Source organism: Danio rerio, chromosome 9 (assembly GCF_052040795.2).
Source record: "Danio rerio strain M-AB ecotype USA chromosome 9, GRCz13ab, whole genome shotgun sequence".
Classification (NCBI taxonomy): domain Eukaryota; kingdom Metazoa; phylum Chordata; class Actinopteri; order Cypriniformes; family Danionidae; genus Danio; species Danio rerio.
In genome coordinates, this window is record NC_141029.1 from 39,349,207 (window position 1) to 39,367,355 (window position 18,149).

General features: G+C 36.4%; 1 protein-coding gene across 3 annotated transcripts in view; it reads right to left on the minus strand.

The window, feature by feature from the left end:
- sema5ba (sema domain, seven thrombospondin repeats (type 1 and type 1-like), transmembrane domain (TM) and short cytoplasmic domain, (semaphorin) 5Ba) overlaps window positions 1-18,149 on the minus strand; it is a 273,670-nt gene that overhangs the window by 27,682 nt on the left and 227,839 nt on the right. For 2 of the 3 annotated variants that reach the window (XM_087268164.1, XM_087268165.1), the window contains exons 14-19: window positions 17,895-18,076; window positions 15,529-15,672; window positions 12,955-13,102; window positions 10,111-10,336; window positions 4,032-4,244; window positions 639-809 (exon numbers count right to left, since the gene is read on the minus strand). In XM_087268164.1, coding sequence (XP_087124290.1) covers window positions 639-809; window positions 4,032-4,244; window positions 10,111-10,336; window positions 12,955-13,102; window positions 15,529-15,672; window positions 17,895-18,076 — 1,084 coding nt within the window. The remainder of the gene's footprint in view (window positions 1-638; window positions 810-4,031; window positions 4,245-10,110; window positions 10,337-12,954; window positions 13,103-15,528; window positions 15,673-17,894; window positions 18,077-18,149) is intronic. The other variant, XM_087268166.1, reaches the window with a different exon arrangement.

The window sequence follows — 18,149 nt, forward strand, 5'->3', positions numbered from 1 at the left end:
GCTATGGTTACTATAGTACTAGTGGCCGCAAAGTGAACTTACATTTACATTTAGTCATTTAGCTGAGGCTTTTATCCAAAGCGACTTACAAATGAGGAAAAGGAAGCAATTTACACAACTATAAGAGCAACAATGAATAAGTGCTATAGGCAAGTTTCAGGTCCGTACAGTCTAAGAAGGAAAGTATTAGTAATATTTAAGTAATTTTTTTTATTCAGAGAGGCAATTGCAGATTAGGAAGTGAAGTGGAAACTAAATAGTTGAGTTTTTAGTCTGTTCTTGAAAACAGCGAGTGACTCTGCCGTTCTGATGCAGTTAAGGAGTTCATTCCACCAACTGGGCAGATTGAATGTGAGCGTTCGCGAAAGTGATTTCTTCCCTCTTTGGGATGGAACCACGAGGCGACGTGAACGGCAGCCAGTAACTTGGTCACACACATAATTTGCTGGCAAATGCCCATGCTGGTCAACCAGGCTATAGAGTAAAATGGACTTTTCAGCAAGGGTAGAAACTGCATGGCAATAACAGGTGTTGATGGACAGATAGCACATCAACACATTCTGCTTACAGACAGAGGTGGTGCTGGAGTGTTTTGAAACAACATTCCTAATAGTTCATTGGATTGGAGCTGATCTTACCATCACAAGTATGCGTGTTGCAAAGAGCCTCCTCTGTGTGCAAGCCGATGCAGATGTCCCCTCCATTGGCAGGGGCAGGGCTTGTACATGTGCGTGTTCGTTGGTAGTGTCCGCCTCCACAGGGAACCGAACACTGCGACCATGATGACCAGCAAGACCAGGCGCCTTTAACTGCATAGACCAAATACGCACGGACAAATACGACATACAGAGACAAACACAAAACAATCAGGCAAGCAGGGGGACACAATCATCCAAGCATCAGATAAGCGGACGCAAATGCAGCACAAACAAAAAAAGACAGAGCAGAGGATGCAAACACGATGTACGGAACACAAGCATAAAACAACATCAATCAAACAGGCAAACACATAAAACAATCCAAGGGGAGTAAAACGGACATGACTGGAAATTCTCACAAGGCGGACAAGGCAAGCAAACATCTGTTATGGGATGTGATGGTGATCCAGACATTCAGAGTTCAGGACAGAATGTCGCACGGGTCCATTCCGAGTCCCAAACAGCATTGCAAAGCTCCTCACCAAACACTTGAGACTTGTTAACACTGAACGCCAGCTGTTCTCCTCCTTTTCTTTGTTTATCCATGCTGGGAAATCTAGATTAAACAGGTGGCTGGACTCCAGCTGGTCACCATGTTCCAAAAAAACAGCTTGACCATCTTAAGCTGATATAACCAACTCATTTGTTATTGGTCCAAGATGGTCTCCCAGCCAGAAATCAGCCAAATTACAGTTACCCCTTTAAATTAGATTTCCAATGACTGAAGCTGTTGTGTAGTTTTCTCCCACTTTAACAGCCCTGCCACCATCCTCTCGATGTCTCATCAGACTGATGGAGGAGAAGGTTAGGGGTGGCGGCTTCTCTCTCTGGACTAGAAAGCACCGTTTAACTTCAGTGGATTAGCATGTGTGTACTGGGCCATGACTGAAGTGCGAAGGCAGACCGATCGTAATCACAGTGAGTCCAGCAACCTCAGGGAAAAGCTAGACGTTGGATTGAGAAGCAACACTGAGGTCAAAATGATGATTAAAATGGTTGGCCTGATGTCAGTGATGTGTTTGAATCTATGTGCCCTACCCACTTCCCCTCTGCTCTGTTATTTCAATCTTATTTCCCTTTTCTGCCTGTGTGGAAAAACAGCATAGCAAACACTGGAGATGTTCATTGTCACATTCAGAGAAAGTTTAAAATGGGCAATGCTTTGGCAACTTGCTGTCAATACCCAAAGAAACACATAAACTATATGTTGGTGACTTTTAGGACGACAGGCCAGGCATTTGCACTATGCTGTTGTAAAGGTGAAGTGCTATATTTCAGACTGCCATTAAATCACTGTGTCTCTTTAAAAGAGGACTGTAATAACTATGGGAATAGTCCCATATTAATCTGTCTCTTAGCATCCTTAAAATGTCTGTTAACATCCCTAAACTATCTGTCAACATAACTAACTGTTATCATCATTACACTACTACTGTATCTGGTAGCATCTCTAAACACTTTTTGCACTTTAAAACTGTCTGTTAACCTCCTTGAACTGTGTGTTAGTCTGTTTGCATCCTTATCTTTTAGCTTTCATAAACTGCCTGTTAGCAGACATAAACCGTTTGTGTGTTCCCTAAACTTTTTGTTTGCATCCTTAAACTGTGCTAACATTCATAAACTGTCTGCTAGTATTCGTAAACGGTCTGTTAGCATCCTTAAACTAATAGACTAACATCTCCAAACTGTCTGTTAGCATCCTTAAACTATGCTAGCATTTATATACTGCCTGCTGTCTGTTACATTCATAAACTGTAAGCATCCTTAAACTAATAGACTAACATCCCAAAACTGTGTATTAGCTTCCCCAAATAGTATGTTAGCATCGTTAAATTGTTTGCCAACATCAGTAAACTGTCTGTTAGCATCTTCTGTCTGTTAGATCCTTAAACTCCTAGTGAGCACTCTTGAACTATCTGTTATCAGCCATATAGTGTCTGTTAGCATCCTATGAGTGTTCTCATCCCTTAAATGGTCTGTTACCCTGCTGAAAAAACAGCTTAAACCAGCCTAGGCTGGTTGGCTGGTTTTAGCTGGTCGGCGAGCCTGGTTTTAAAGAAGTTTTGACTATTTCCAGTCTGTTTTTTAGCTGGTCAGGCTGGGAGATGACAACTAAAAACAGCATGACCACCCTAGCCAGGCTGTGAGCCCAGCCAAAACCAGCTATGTCCAGCTTAAACCAGGCTAGTCAAACTGGTTTTAGCTGTTCATTTTCCAGCTAGACCAGGTAAGACCAGGCCAAAAATGGCCAAAACCCCTCTAAAACCAGGCTGGTCGACCAGCAAACCAGCTTAGGCTAGTTTAAGTTGTTCTGTTTTTGAACAGGGTTTACACCTTTAAACAGTCTGTTAGCAGCCCCCAACAACCTAGCAATCACATACTCTAATGTTAGTATCCTTAAGCTGTTTGTCAACATCAGTAAACTGTCTGTTATCATCTTTAATCTGTCTGTTAGCATCCCTAAACTCTCAATGAGCACTTTTGAACTATCTATGATTATCCCTGAATTGCCTATTAGCATCCTATAAGTGTTCACACACCCTTAAATGGTCTGTTAACACCTTTAAACGGTCTGTTAGCATCCCTCAACAGTCTAGCAATCACATACTCTTACATACTCTCTAAAGTTAACATCCTTAAACTGTTTGTCAACATCAGTAAACTGTCTGTGAGAATCTTTAATCTGTCTGTTAGCATCCCTAAACTCCCAGTGATCACTCTTGAACTATCTGTTATTAATCTTATATTATCTTTTAAATGGTCTGTTTCCATCTCTAAACAACCTAGCAATCACATACTCCAACAGTTTGTAAAAGAAAAGAAAAAGAAAACCCTTAAAAAAACATCTCAGCAATCAAACAGCAGTTTCCTGTTCATCTACAGAAAATAAGCTTGGTGGCAGGTTTTGTCATTAGTATTTTCAATCTAAAACATTGCTAGTTTAGCAACCACTTTAAGTGGTTAAGTCATTTTATTGCACTTCACATGCCACATTTAAAGTTCTGGAAATATGATTTGATCTTGTGATTTCTAAATCAGGAAAAAAAACACTCGATTTAACCTTGAGTTCATGTCTGTTTGGAATTATGGTGAAACCTCTTAATCTGAGCACAGCAGGTCCCTATGGGGCTTCATGTTTCCATTAGCTAATGAAATCAGTAATACACTTCACACACTCTAATGGAAGCAGAGGTTTTCCCATCATAATGAGCAACTACCTTGATTATGCGCATATGTGGGAGTCCGTTGATGTGCATATTTCTGTTTGCCTATGTAAAATTGCATCTCGTCATTGCTTGTGTTTCTATGCATGTTTCTGAGCTTGTGTGTTACCTGGACAGGGCTGAGGATTGCAGTCCTGATATTCTACAGGCGATCCGCGACAGGCAGTGGGTATGTTTTTGCCATCTGTGTTGGTGCAGCTGCGTTTGCGAGTGCGGTAGCCTTTGGCACATTCCTGAGTGCAAGCTGACCACATCTCCCATGATGACCAGCCAGTGCCTGAGAGTCGGACACCAGGCATTCTGAGAAGCTCCTCAACAAGAGCTGTAAAACATAGATTGCTCTTTACCACTTGACTAATTTCTGTCAGCTTTTTTCCCCCTGCCCTCTGACATTGCTAAGGATGCCAAGGATGATAACTATAACAATAACTACTCAGTGAAAATATCTGTAAATTATTCAATTTTTGTATTTTGTGATCCATGCTTATTTTCCACCATTTATTTATACTTTTAAATAGCAAAATGGGACCTTGATCTTTCTTCGAACTTTCTCAGTTAAAAAAAAATGACGATTGTTAACATTTTTAATAGTCTAAAGTGATGACTTGTCTGGGCCGTTGTTGTACATTATGATCCAAAAACGTTGTAATAAACTGCCAGTACATTTTATGTTATTTTACTCTCTGTATTATTTCAAACTACTAAAATGTCAATAAAAGTCACTTTGTTAAACTGTAGAGTTGAATCTTCATCAAAAGTTGACAGAGCAGAAATCAAGGTCCAATAATGCAATTCAAAACCGTAAATAAACGGAAAACACTTGTAAATCACAAAATAAGAAAACTGTTAATTAACAGATTTTTTTCCCAATGTATAGAGCTTCAAAAATTATTGCATTCTGTTCTGAGCAAAGTCCACACCACAGTTGTAATTGCCACCATAATGACAAATACAACAAGGAACAATATAATCGGAATCGCCGGATAAAAACAATTCACCAACTTTAAGGAGTTTGAACAGTGGTGTGGTTGCTAATATAGAGCTGCAAGGATGACATTTTTGTAACCCAAAACCTGGTAAGAATTTTAGCACTCTGGTTCCACTGTGATGAAGTCAATATTTTTTTATTGAATAATTTTTTTTTTTTGAAAGGAGTGAAATAAAATTTTGTGGTTTAATCTACAACATACAATACATTATAGTGATAACCTACTAATAACAAAAAAAATCTTATCTTCAAAGCAGTTGCTAGGAAGTGGCTAAATTGAACAACAAAGCCAGTATTCACAAAACAGCTTAAAATGCCCAAGAAATCAAAACTAACCATATGATTTTGTTATCTCAGATTGCCAGTTTTGTGGTGAACAATTCTTCTGTGCATATCATTAAGGAAAAAAAATGTTAGCCCTTCTAATCTTTAATTGAAAACTGAAAATGCACTTCCAATTTGTTTTCAGTTAAATTCTCAGATCACATGATTTTGAGGTATTGGGCATGGGTAACATATTTAATGACGCTGGTTCAACTGTCAATTATTTGGACAACAAACAGAAATGGTGAGCAGGTGGAGTCTGTTAGGTTGTAATAACTTTTCTAAAACCCCTTTCCCCGATCTTTCTGAATGAAATGCTTTCGTTACTATGTCCATTCAGCCCACGGTAGAAAAAACAAGCCATGCCCACCGTTTGCTCATTTGTCTCTAGGAACTGCGTCTTATTCATTCATTCATTCATTCATTCATTCATTCATTCATTCATTCATTCATTCATTCATTCATTCATTCATTCATTCATTCATTTCTTTCATTCATTCATTCATTCATTCATTTTCTTTCGTCTTAGTCCCTTTATTAATCAGGGGTCACCACAGCAGAATAAACTGCCAACTTATCCAGCACATTTTTTTTTGCGTAGCAGATGCCCTTCCAGCTGCAACCCATTACTGGGAAACACCCATACATACTCAAACACACACATACCCTCCAGCCAATATTAGCTTACTCAATTCATCTATAGCACATATCTTTGGACTTGTGGGGGAAACCGCAGCACCGGGAGGAAACCCACTCGAACACAGGGATAACATACAAACTCCACACAGAAAATGCCAACTGACCCAGCCAAGATTTGAACCAGCAATCCTCTTGCTGTGAGGCAATTGTGCTACCCACTGCGCCACCTCATCACCTCCCATTAGATTTCATTCATTCAATCATTTTTTTGTCGGCTTAGTCCCTTTATTATCCTGGGGTCGCCACAGCGGAATGAACTGCCAACTTATCCAGCACATGTTTTTACGCAGCGGATGCCCTTCCAGCTACAACCCATCTCTGGGAAAACATCCATAAAAATAGATTAAAATGGACTAAAACTATCTTTTCAAAGCTGTCCGAATGTGACTTTATATGCATCAAGCTTCCGACTGAAAGTTTGAAGCATCCTGCTGACACATACGTGCAAAGCATAATGGCCAATTTTGCATTCTATTGCATTCTATCTAGACTATTTAAGGCTTTTTTCTTTTGTAAATCAGTAAAATTTAGTTAAGAGAACAATAAGACAAAACCCCAAACAATCCTAAAAAGATAAAAATTACAGTAAAAAGGAAAAAATATCAAATGTTTTGTGAATACGGGCCCATGATGTCAGGGTAATCACATTAAACCAGTAAACCTGCAGATAAAATCTTTCATTTAAAGTAATGTTAAGAGTTGACTATGGCATAGTTCATTTATAACCACCTTTATAACCACTGAGGGTGTTTATGCTTCAAAATGAATACTTTGGCATGATGTTTTATCTCCTATAATCTAAAAACCAATGGGAACATTCTTTTGAGGTTTTGTCAGGTGAACCAGGGTGATGTGAACTTCTGGGTTGGCCATCAAAAACGTCGTCACTGCAGCACTCCATTAGTTTGTTATTTCAAGCAGCAACTTCTAGTGTAATTCAAGGTCACTTAAATAAACCACCAATGTCATGCTGTGTTTTACATCATCTCTGACAAAGCATTCTAGTCACAGCAACCAGCACAAGGTGAATTCTGACACTCTGTTGTCTCTAATGCATTCCATGTGCAACTCAAGTGGTGACCTCCTTTGAGTTCAGACGTTACAGTTAATCAATGTGGCGCCCGACATGCGCAAAGTGGGCAAGTGCTGAACTGTGGCCCTGAACTGTCATTGAGCCAGCAGGATCTGCTCACTAAAATCAGATCTGATAATTTATGTGTGGGTGTGCATTAGAGCTGAATCATATTGGAAAAACCACACTGGCTTTATTTACTTTTTCTGTAATATATGATATAATATATGATATGATATTACATGATATATGATATATTATATGATATGACACAATATATATGATCTGATATGATATATGAAATGACATTATATGTGATATATGATGTGATATATGACACAATATATGACATGATAACATATGATATATGATATGACACAATATATGATATGAATTTATATGATAGATCAGTGGTTCTCAAACGTTTTTCATCAAGTACCACCTCAGAAAAAAATTGTCTCTTGAAGTACCACCAAAATGAGCAGTATTGAAATACAGTAGCGCAGTAGGCCCAGTAAAGCAGCTACAACTCTGCACAGTTAAAAAATGTGGCAAATTACATCAGAAATATAGGCTATATGTCATATATGACATATTGTATACATCATTTTTTGATCATTTTTGAAATGTTTGTATCATGTACATGACATATTTCATTCCTCCGTGTACCACTAGAAGGAAGCCTGCGTACCACTAGTGGTACACGTACCACAGTTTGAGAACCACTGTGATAGATGATATGACATTATATATGATGTGATATATGACACGATATATGATATGATATGATATATGACATGATATATGATATATGATATGACACAATATATGATATGATTTGATATGAAATATGATATTATATGACATTATACATGATATGATACACTAGGTGAGAGTTCAAAGTGGCCATTAGCGCCGAAGCTTATACCGCCGTCGTTTGAAATTGCTGCCGCTCTGACTTTATTGTATGACCGCAGTTTGTGAATAAGCCGCCAGGGGGCACAAACGGACGGGATGCGAATGGACAGAAATAGCCTATACAGCAGCTTTAAATATGCTACTCAGCTTGTAAATGAGAATAAACAATAAGTCAAAGCATTATAATTTCTTAAATAATCATTTAAAATTTGTTAACACACTTTATTGTAAACTTATTAAGTGCAAAGAGGATTTGTTTTGGAAAATAGAATTGAAGAAATATATAATAGGATGTATAATAGGATGTATGACACGATATATGAAATGATATTACATGATATATGATATGACATGATATATGATATAATATACATGACATGATATATAATATGAAATATGATTTATGATTTTATATGGTATAATATGATATATGATAATATATTATATGATAAATTCTTTGATATGATATTATATATGATATGATATGATATGATATGATATGATATGATATGATATGATATGATACCATATCATGCCATACCATGCCATGCAATTCCATGCGATTTGATGCGATGCTATATGATACAATATGATATATGATATGAACTTCAGCAGATGACTTAAACTGCTCTATTTGGAAATAACATAAATATTAGATGAATACAATAGTGCAAATACACAGTGCTCTATGTTTTTCTGGGGAGTCTAAAGGTGGGTGTACATGGTGCAAATTCTGATAGTCAGAGGATGATGTGTGCACAAACATTCCGAAGCAATCGCATGAAATTCCATGCCAAAAACATGGACAGAGGAAAACCTTTCTTTGCTACGAGAGTTACTCCCTCCCTCCCTCTTTCTCTTTTAATATTTTATAAGTGGTCAAATAAATAACTTTCAGAAAAAAAGGAAAAAACAACAACTGAATTTTGTGTTGTGGTCAGCTGAATATGTTATATAAAAATACAGAAAAATAAGAGGTTAGATATGGGTGCAATAAATGCTGACACTGTAATAAATGTGACAATAACTACAAGAATAAAGATAGAGTACACATATTATAAACTGTTAAAGAATATTATCAGAAGTTTGGTCCCACTTTATATTAAGTGACCTTAACTAATATGTACTTACACAGGAATAGTTTGTTACAATGTACTTATTGTGTAAATACATGTATTTACTTTGTACTTATGCTTGATTAAATACATGTATGTAATTACATCTGTATTTAACTTTTGTAATTACATTTGTAAATACATTGTTGACCATCCCTGACACCTTGACCCACCCTTTAACCTACCCATGCCACCAAACCTGTCCATAACCCAACCTCTATCCCAACTCAAAAGCACCACGTGTTCTCAAATACATTATAAACACAGTAAGTACATTGTACTTATTTTTTTGATGTAGTTAAGGCCACTTAATATAAAGTGGGACCAGAAGTTTTTCTGATAATTGAACAGTTTGAGGAGTTCTTTGTAAAATTGATGAAAACAAAATGTTAATTCTGAATCCATAAACATGTTTTAGGAGGTACAAATTGTTTGTTGTGAGAATTATTGCATGATATAATTGTAGGAAGATATATGTTTTAATATAAATTTTATTATGCCTCTTTTACTTTCTCTCAAATAACAGGTATTTTTTATGAGCCATATTTTTGCCAGACAAAACATACACATTATTTTTCTTTGCCTTGTCACCTTGTGTGTGTGAAATATAAAGCCTTGCCCGCTGTAAATGATCACATCATTTCCACATGACTCCTCCCGAAAGGGAAAACAATCACTTATGACCACATACGACAGCAAAATCATATTGTGTATACCCAGCTTAATAGTATTCAGGTACAGAAATTGAATATCCAAATGTAAAATATCACTGTAAAGACCTCTTTGTGTAAATAAGTGAATACAATAAATCTTTGTTGAAGTCACAATTGTCATAATTTCTTGTGCCTGAATGCTTTAAACTAGCTTGAAATGCTCAGTCAAAAGCCTTAAACACATGCAAATGATATGATGGTTAAACCTTGCAGTGACTTCATAAACCAGGTTTGTTTTGAACTGTAGTGCCTGGTCTACTGTAACTGTGACTTGACATTGGAACACATTGCAATGTCAATGTTGAAATGATATCACTTCCAGCCTGAATGTGCATAATACAAAGGGTCTATACACTCACAGTCTGTTTCGCAGGTTACCATCCCGTCATTGGGACAGAAGCGTGTCTCCACCTTACGCTTGCCCAGTTGGAGTTCATGAGGGTCAGCTAGTTGAGCCCGGCAGATGTAGCGGACTCTTTGCTCCTGCCGTGCCCCTCCTTGGGTTATATTCACTGGCATCCAAGGGGTCCACGGGGTGTTTCGGCGCACCTCTGGACAGGACTCCAAATTACATGCTTGGTACTCCTGAAATGGTGAGAAGATGACATCATTGCTAATTTTTCATGCACAGGGGACATTACTTCACTTTCTCACATGTGCACGAAGCTATGTCCTGCCATCCTTGTGCCATCATTGTGAACAGTTAATAAAATTTAATGGCTCCTTGCTAGACACCCAAGGGGGTGTTGCGGTTCTTTGCAAGGAACGTTAATTTGAGTCCTAATTAAGTCGATTAAATTTGAATTAATTGCAGCTCTTAAGAGAGTCGGAGAGCAAAGAAATCAGTGCGATTTAAAACGTAAGAGCAAAAGAGCATCTGGAAGAGCATTTCAGAAAACTGATTTGTCTCAATCTTTTGTTGTATAGAAATTATAGCACGCCAGTTATGAAAGATATAAACAAATGAATATATAAAGTTGATCAAATAGGTGTGCTTTTGTTTAGTGGATAATTACCGTGACTGGAAGACATTTGCTTTGTTGTAGTGTAATTTGTTGATCAATCATTATACAAAAAAAACCAAAAACATTTGAACTGTCATGTGAATAACATTTAAATTGTACCTCTGTGAAATAGAATCTGCTGACTTATCCATTTAAACTATAATTCATTTAGTCTGATTAGCTAGCTAAAAGGGTTAGATAAAACATTTGGGGAACCAGGAATTATATATATAATAATAAGTAAAGGTCATTTGATTTAAATGAGTTACTGAGACCATGCTTGCAACGTTTTTTAGATGTCAGTTAACACTTTCATAATTAAAAATAATAAATATGTACAGATAGAAAACTGGTCAATTCATTCATTCATTATCTTTTTCGGCTTAATCCCTTTATTAATCTGGGGTCGCCACAGCAGAATGAACCACCAGCATATGTTTCAGCAGCGGATGCCCTTCCAGCTGCAACCCAGCACCACGAAACACCCATACATTCTTGCATTCACACACACACATACACTACATCCAATTTGGCTCATTCAATTAAAAAATTTTTTTTTTTTTTCTTCACTCCTATCAGGTGAAGCTTTTTTTCCCTCTCCGCTGTCGCCACTGGCTCGCATGGTTCAGGATTGGTAGAGCTACGCATCGATAAATTTGCTCTTCAGTGTTTGGACTGATTTCAAATCACACTGAACTGAGCTGAACTGAACTGAACTTAAACACTAAAAACTGAACCACCCTGTTCCAGTTACTATGACCATTTATGTGAAGCTGCTTTGACACAATCTACATTGTAAAAGCGCTATACAAATAAAGCTGAATTGAATTGAATTGAATTCGCCTGTACTGCATGTCTTTGGCTGTGTGATTAACCGAAATTAAATCACTATCACAATTGGAAACATTGTGATTAGTTAATCGCAAGAGGCAGTAATATAAAATGTATATAAACAAAAATAATAAATAACATCTGAGGTAAAGTGCTTCAAAACCAGTGCTTTTATGCTATAACTATGCTTCAGAAAATTACATGCCAGACTTTGGGCGATGGTGTCTTGAGACATCGTAGACATGGTAACGTTTGACATGAACAATGACAGAAGAAGAAATGATTGTGAATCTTGAATCTTCTATCTCAACGTCCATTTGTGGTTTATGATTCCCCACAACATACAAACGGAGGACCCAGAGGAAATCAACGTGAACTAATTTAATTTGATTCAATTCAATTCAATTCAATTCAATTCAATTCAATTTAATTTAATTTAATTTAATTTAATTTAATTTAATTTAATTTAATTTTTATTCAGTTCCTTTAATGAGCACAACAGTTCCAAATGCTCCACAAGAAAACCCCCAAAATTATTTTTCTCAAATAAAAATTTGTAAAGGATCATCCTTATACAGTAGCTGTTTGGTTTGTTTCATGGATTATAACAGACCATATAATAACGCTTTAAAGCAATAGTTCACCAAAAATTTTAGTTTAAACTTTTAGGAATTTCTGTATTCTGTTGAACACGAAACAAAATATCCCAAATAATGTTGGGAAAAACAGACATTGACACCCATAGTAGAAACAAAAAACAGCTCTTTTCCCCCCAACACTCTACAGTACATATTCCATTGTGTTCAACAGAAGTCAGAAATTAAAACAGGTTTGGAAATAGTCCATGAAGAGTAAATGTTCATCCTTGTGTGAACTATCTCTTTAACACAGCTGCTGAAAGAGTGTGCATGCAGTTTTGCACTCTATAAGCATATGCCTTTCTGTCTTGGCAACAAAAAGCATGCCCAAATAAATTTATGTATATATGTTTTATCTCGTTTTCAGTTTGAAGATGATGAATGCACTGTAAATAACTTCAAGAATGTCAGCAGGCAGGGTGGATGATCAACTTAATGTAAGTGACAGTCTCAGAACTGCATAAATCTCCACAATGAAACAGTGTATTAGATTTGTCGAGTCCACTCAGTCTACTCTGAATCACAAATGAGCTCTGCTTCTACAGTACATCACGCGTATCTTTCTAGGAGGAGAGCGGCTTGGTTATCATGCTCGAGCAGGAGGCTTCAAGGCTACTGTGTGTGTGTGTGTGTGTGTGTGTGCGCGTGTGTGTGCGCATGTGTTTGTGTGTGTGTGTGTGTGTGTGTGCGTGTGTGCATATGTAAGAGAGTGTGCTTCAGGTATACGTACCAGCGCACACCCTGGACAGCTATTTCCATTCTCACAGTTCCTGGAGCGAGAGTGCACACCTCCACCACAATCTGCACTGCACTTGGACCAGGGAGACCATGATGACCAGAAGATAGGCTGAGGGCATGACACCTTCTCATTGCAGAATCTGAAGAGCATAAAAAATTTGTTTCACTGATATCATGAGTCTTAGTCGGGCTGCTGTGAGTTGATAAAATTTAAAAGAAATGGTAGCTTAAAGAGGTTAAAAAAATCACTTGAAAATGGCCACAAGTTTTACAAGCATTTGGATATGAGACTGATGTTAAATGTTACTGACATTTAAAATGTGCATCTTATTTGATTTGGCAGTTGCAGCAGAAGGGAAGATTATCAGATAATAATTTTAAGTAGCATTTTTATACAATTTGAGAAGTCATTATATTCAGTGGTGCAGAGTTACAAATTAATGTAACTAAGCAGTTTTTCTCAGGAGTTGTACTTTTCTGAAGCAGTTAAAAATGCACTCAGAAAATGTCTTTTGTTCAAACTACGTATTTAAATCAGTTGAAACAACACAATTCCTATTTTTAGAGATAACTTAAATGTTTTATGTTCAACCTACTTAAAGTTGTGAACATAACTCAATCGATTTGTGTTGGAACATTTGTGTGGAACACAGCAATTTTTACAGTGTGAGTATTTTTACTTAAGTATGTTTTAAGTGCCGAATCTGTACTTTTACTGCACTATTTTCCTTCCACCTGCATTCAATATTTTATATGTTTATTTTCATCTTTACTACAGCTATTGGCTAAGTAGAATGATCAGTTCCGATTCCCATATAATCAAATTGTGCATATAAAAACCCCACTGATAAAAAATGATGTCTGCAAAGTTGTAGAAAACAATTTATATGGATTAAATTTAAGCAAATTAAATTAGCAATGTTCAGTTTACTTTGTTTAAATTCATCCCACATAAATTGCTTTCAATCACTTAACTTAATTTAGTAAATCCAAGAAATCAACTTTGAATATTTTTTTTCAGTGTGCATCAGACAAAGCAACCTTAAAACACACTTTATTAATGCAACTTACATGAACAGTGTGGATGACTTAAAAGTGTCTAAGGTGCATTTTCATTATACACAATGACTTCCTATCGGTGCTGTATGAACTTGGTTTGCAGCACCAACTGCTGGACTCTCAAATCTTGTTAGTCAGAGTTACACAGATTTCACTCTACATGTAAACACAGCAACCTGATTTATGTTTTTCAGTCTTTATACCACTGATTCTAATAAAAACTCCTGTAAGTTTAAGATCTCAAAAGTTGTTCGTTGGCCCAAAACAGCTTAAACTGAGGCCAAAGTGCAACAGTCTTTGCCTGATCCCAACATTAGGGAAGAGTTAAAACTTTATCACTAATGAAATTCCAGATGGCGTCAGTAAGAACTTGGTCCTGTATTTACATTAATTTAAACCCATACACTGAAAAACCGATCATATACTTATAAAAAAAAAACTTACATAAAAGCGACAAGTTGACTTTACTTTGAAAATATGAGTAAAACCATTGTAACTTGGAACTTTAAGTTGATTGAACTTATTTGTATATTTATGCACATATCCACATTTACTTAAAACTTTAAAGCCAACAGGTTTACTCACTTTTTAAAAGTAAATTCGTTTTTGCAGTGTATTTGTTTACAAACAAGGCACCATTCAACACAGTATTTTCACATACAGTATTTTTACAGAATAAGATTAAAATTAAAGATGCTATGCAGACTTTATTGTATCCAGAAACAGTGCCTGGCCACACATGTGTGAGTTCACTAATACCTTGTCTGATATTACAGAAAGTTTTATATGTTTTTACACAGTTACTGAAATTGCAGCAGCATCCATCTATGAAGAGTGTGGGCTACTTGTAGGTGTTTCCATTTCTATTTATTTACACTCATGCATTTGGCAGACACTTTTATAATAACATTGCCTGTTCCCTGGGAACTAAACACATGGAGTTAAACACTGGCACAGTTCATTATAAATATTGTTGGCTCTTGTCCTGCTTACAGTATGTTCTTCTGCTGTAAAGTACTATGGATAAAAAAGCACCTGCTAAATGCATAAACGTGAATTTCAATTAGTTCACCACAAAAATGTATCTCACGGCTTCTGATAACATGGAATATGGTTGTATGGACAGTGTTTTTAATCCTTTTTGGAGTTGAACAGCCATGGTCACTATGAACTCTTATTGTACTGAAAAAGTCAGTAAAGTGGTCCTCTAAGGCACAAAAGAGGATCAGAGGGTAAAAATGGTAATATAAAACACAAAGTAAGAAAGTAATTACTTTTTTCTATTACTTTAAAAACTATCAGAGGACCCCAGGGCCACAAGTGTGACAAAGCTTTTCTTAAAAAACTAAAAAGCAAGAAATTTTCTCTTCTGAAAGTCAATTAAGTCTAATTTAAGGATCCTTAATTATATTACCTAAACTGCTTTAAATAACTGATGAATGTCATTAAAAGTATGGTATGTTTCAAGCCATATTGCACAAGAAAATATATATTTTTCCTCTTATACCTTTGTTCTCTGCTTTGCCCCACACACACTCGGCCTCCATGCCTGGGTGAAGGATTGTTACAGGACCGCTGGCGAACTTCAAACCCAATCTCACAGCTTGTGCTGCACTGGCCCCAGGACGACCATGGTGTCCATCCTCCATTCCTACACAAAAAAAAAATAAAATCAAGCAAGAAAAAAAAAAAGTGAGCATCTTGGTGAGCCTTGACAAGAAGTGATAGGTAAGAGCCCATTTTCTTATTTGGGATGTAGAAAAACTTTCTATTTTCCAGCAACACTGCCGCATTTGATGAGGTTAATGTGACGTGATGGAAGAGAAAGAGGACAGCTTTGGTAAAGAGTTTTGATCGGGAAACGTTCTCAATTTGCTAAAGTGCTCAGTTCCTGCAGCACATCCTGCGCGATGAGAGAACTGCCACTTCTGGTAAAAACACAGCTCAGTTTCAGCACCTTGGATACAGGATAGCAGTGTACAGAAAAATAATAGACAGATAGTCTGAAACACTGTAACTAGAGATGCATTGATGGATTGCCTGGCATGTTGGCTGTACCATGTACCAGCTTAGCTACATTTTTCAGCAGTTGAACTGTAGCTCAGCTATTCATGACACACTGTAGCTTGTCCACTAGCTACTTATTCCAGCAAATAGTAGCTTGACAACAGCTGCATTCCATTAGTAAACCTGAAATGGTCTGAAGCAACACAGTCATAAGATTATTACAATAGGGTGTATGCAGAAGTATGCAGAAGGACATTTAATTTTGCAGTAACCTGGGTTAAGCACTTCCAGTGAATGCAGTTACAAAATTGGCGTGTTTAAGGTCTGAAGCCTATCTCCCCTGCCTACAATATAAAGTAGGTCTCAGATTGTAGAAAAAGCACTGCATTAAATTACATTACCCCACACCATGTTTTTAAAATATGAACATTTATTTATATTATACTCCAGTATTTTCAATGGTGTTTCTGCTCTCATCTGCTGATCCTGACGGGAGCATGCATGTAAATGGCTTTTTATCTCGGTTTGCACTTTAACAACTAAATGAAAGCTGAAGTCTCTTTAACTCATTGTATTTTAATTACATCACAACATTGATGCTGTAAAAGGAATCTTATGAAATTGAAAAAAGTCACAATAACCGTTCACTGGAAGTTTATCGGTATGGGAAGAAACACTAGCTGTGCATATACCCTATAGTAGTAGGTAGTAATAGTCATGGTTTTACTTTTATTTATTTATTGCTGGTATTTTGCTAAAATATATTTGTCAGTTGAACAGTTAAATTAAGAAATTAAAACCATAAAGTATTCTAACAGTTGGTAAATAACCTGAAGAATGAATGTTATGCACAGGTTTTAAAATAAATTCCTTATCAAAATGGAGCCATGTCACTGTTTTATTCATTTATTTTTTAAGAAGTGCTATTAGAAAATGCTTAATCTAAGTTAATTATTAGTCATTGCAATGCAATGCTTTTTTTAGTTTTGTACTTTGACCCTTAACAGTCACATTTAAAATGATGTGTAAATAAACATAAAAAAGATAGTTCATCTCAAAATGAACATTTGTCATCATTTATTCACCTTTGATTTGTTTAAAATCAGTTTCAGGTTTTTTGTTCTGTTGAACACAAAAGAATATAGTTTGGAGAATGTTGAAAACCTGTAACCGCTGACTTCCACAGTATTAATTTTTCTTACTATTGATATTAATGGTAACAGGTTTTCGGCATTCTTCAAACTGTCTTCTTTTGTTTTTTAACAAAACAAAACAAAAAAATTTAACTATTGGAACAAATCCAAGTGAATAAATGATGGCAGAATTTTCATTTTTGGCTGAACCATTAATTTGAGCTGTGGTATTTGGCAATGTTTTAAGTAAGAAAATATATTTTTCTTAAAATCATTGTTTATTAAAATGCTGCATTTTACGTCTTTGTGGAAAAAAAGTAGCTTCAATGTTACTAGCTATGTTTAGGAAGTAACTTGTAGTGTAGCTAGCTTATAGAAATGTAGTTTGTTTACATTTTGTAGCAGCTTGCAGCAGTTTAAAAGGGCATCCCCAACACTGGTTACTGATTTCAAATGTAGCCTATTCTCAATATGAGGAAGCAGATTTTCACAACTCTACTTCATTCACCTCTGATTTTTATTGACAGCTCAGACACATAAGACAAATAAGCATTTTCCTTCACTCCAAGTATTTACCTGTGTTTGTTATCCAAACTTAAAATAGAATACTTTTGACAAATGTTAATTATTATAATTAGCGTCAGCCATTAAAAAAGTCATCATGTAAGTGCATCCCTAAAAACAATAGAATATCATCTGGGTGAACTATTTATTGAGAAAACTCGTTACTTGCCTTGAACAGTTGGACACCTCAATGGTGGGACCCTGGCAGTTTTTTCCTCCACAACGAGGCGGTGGACTATTGCATACCCGCGATCGACAAAGACACGTGCTGGTGCCTTCACCATCATCATGGCTACAGGGCTGCCATGGAGCCCAGGGCCCGTACGCACCATCTGTGGTTTGGTTCCTCAGCTGAAATAAATGAGAAAAAACAAAAACAAGTGAGTTTGAAGGTTGGGCGCGTGCAGAATCTCAGCTCCAAAAG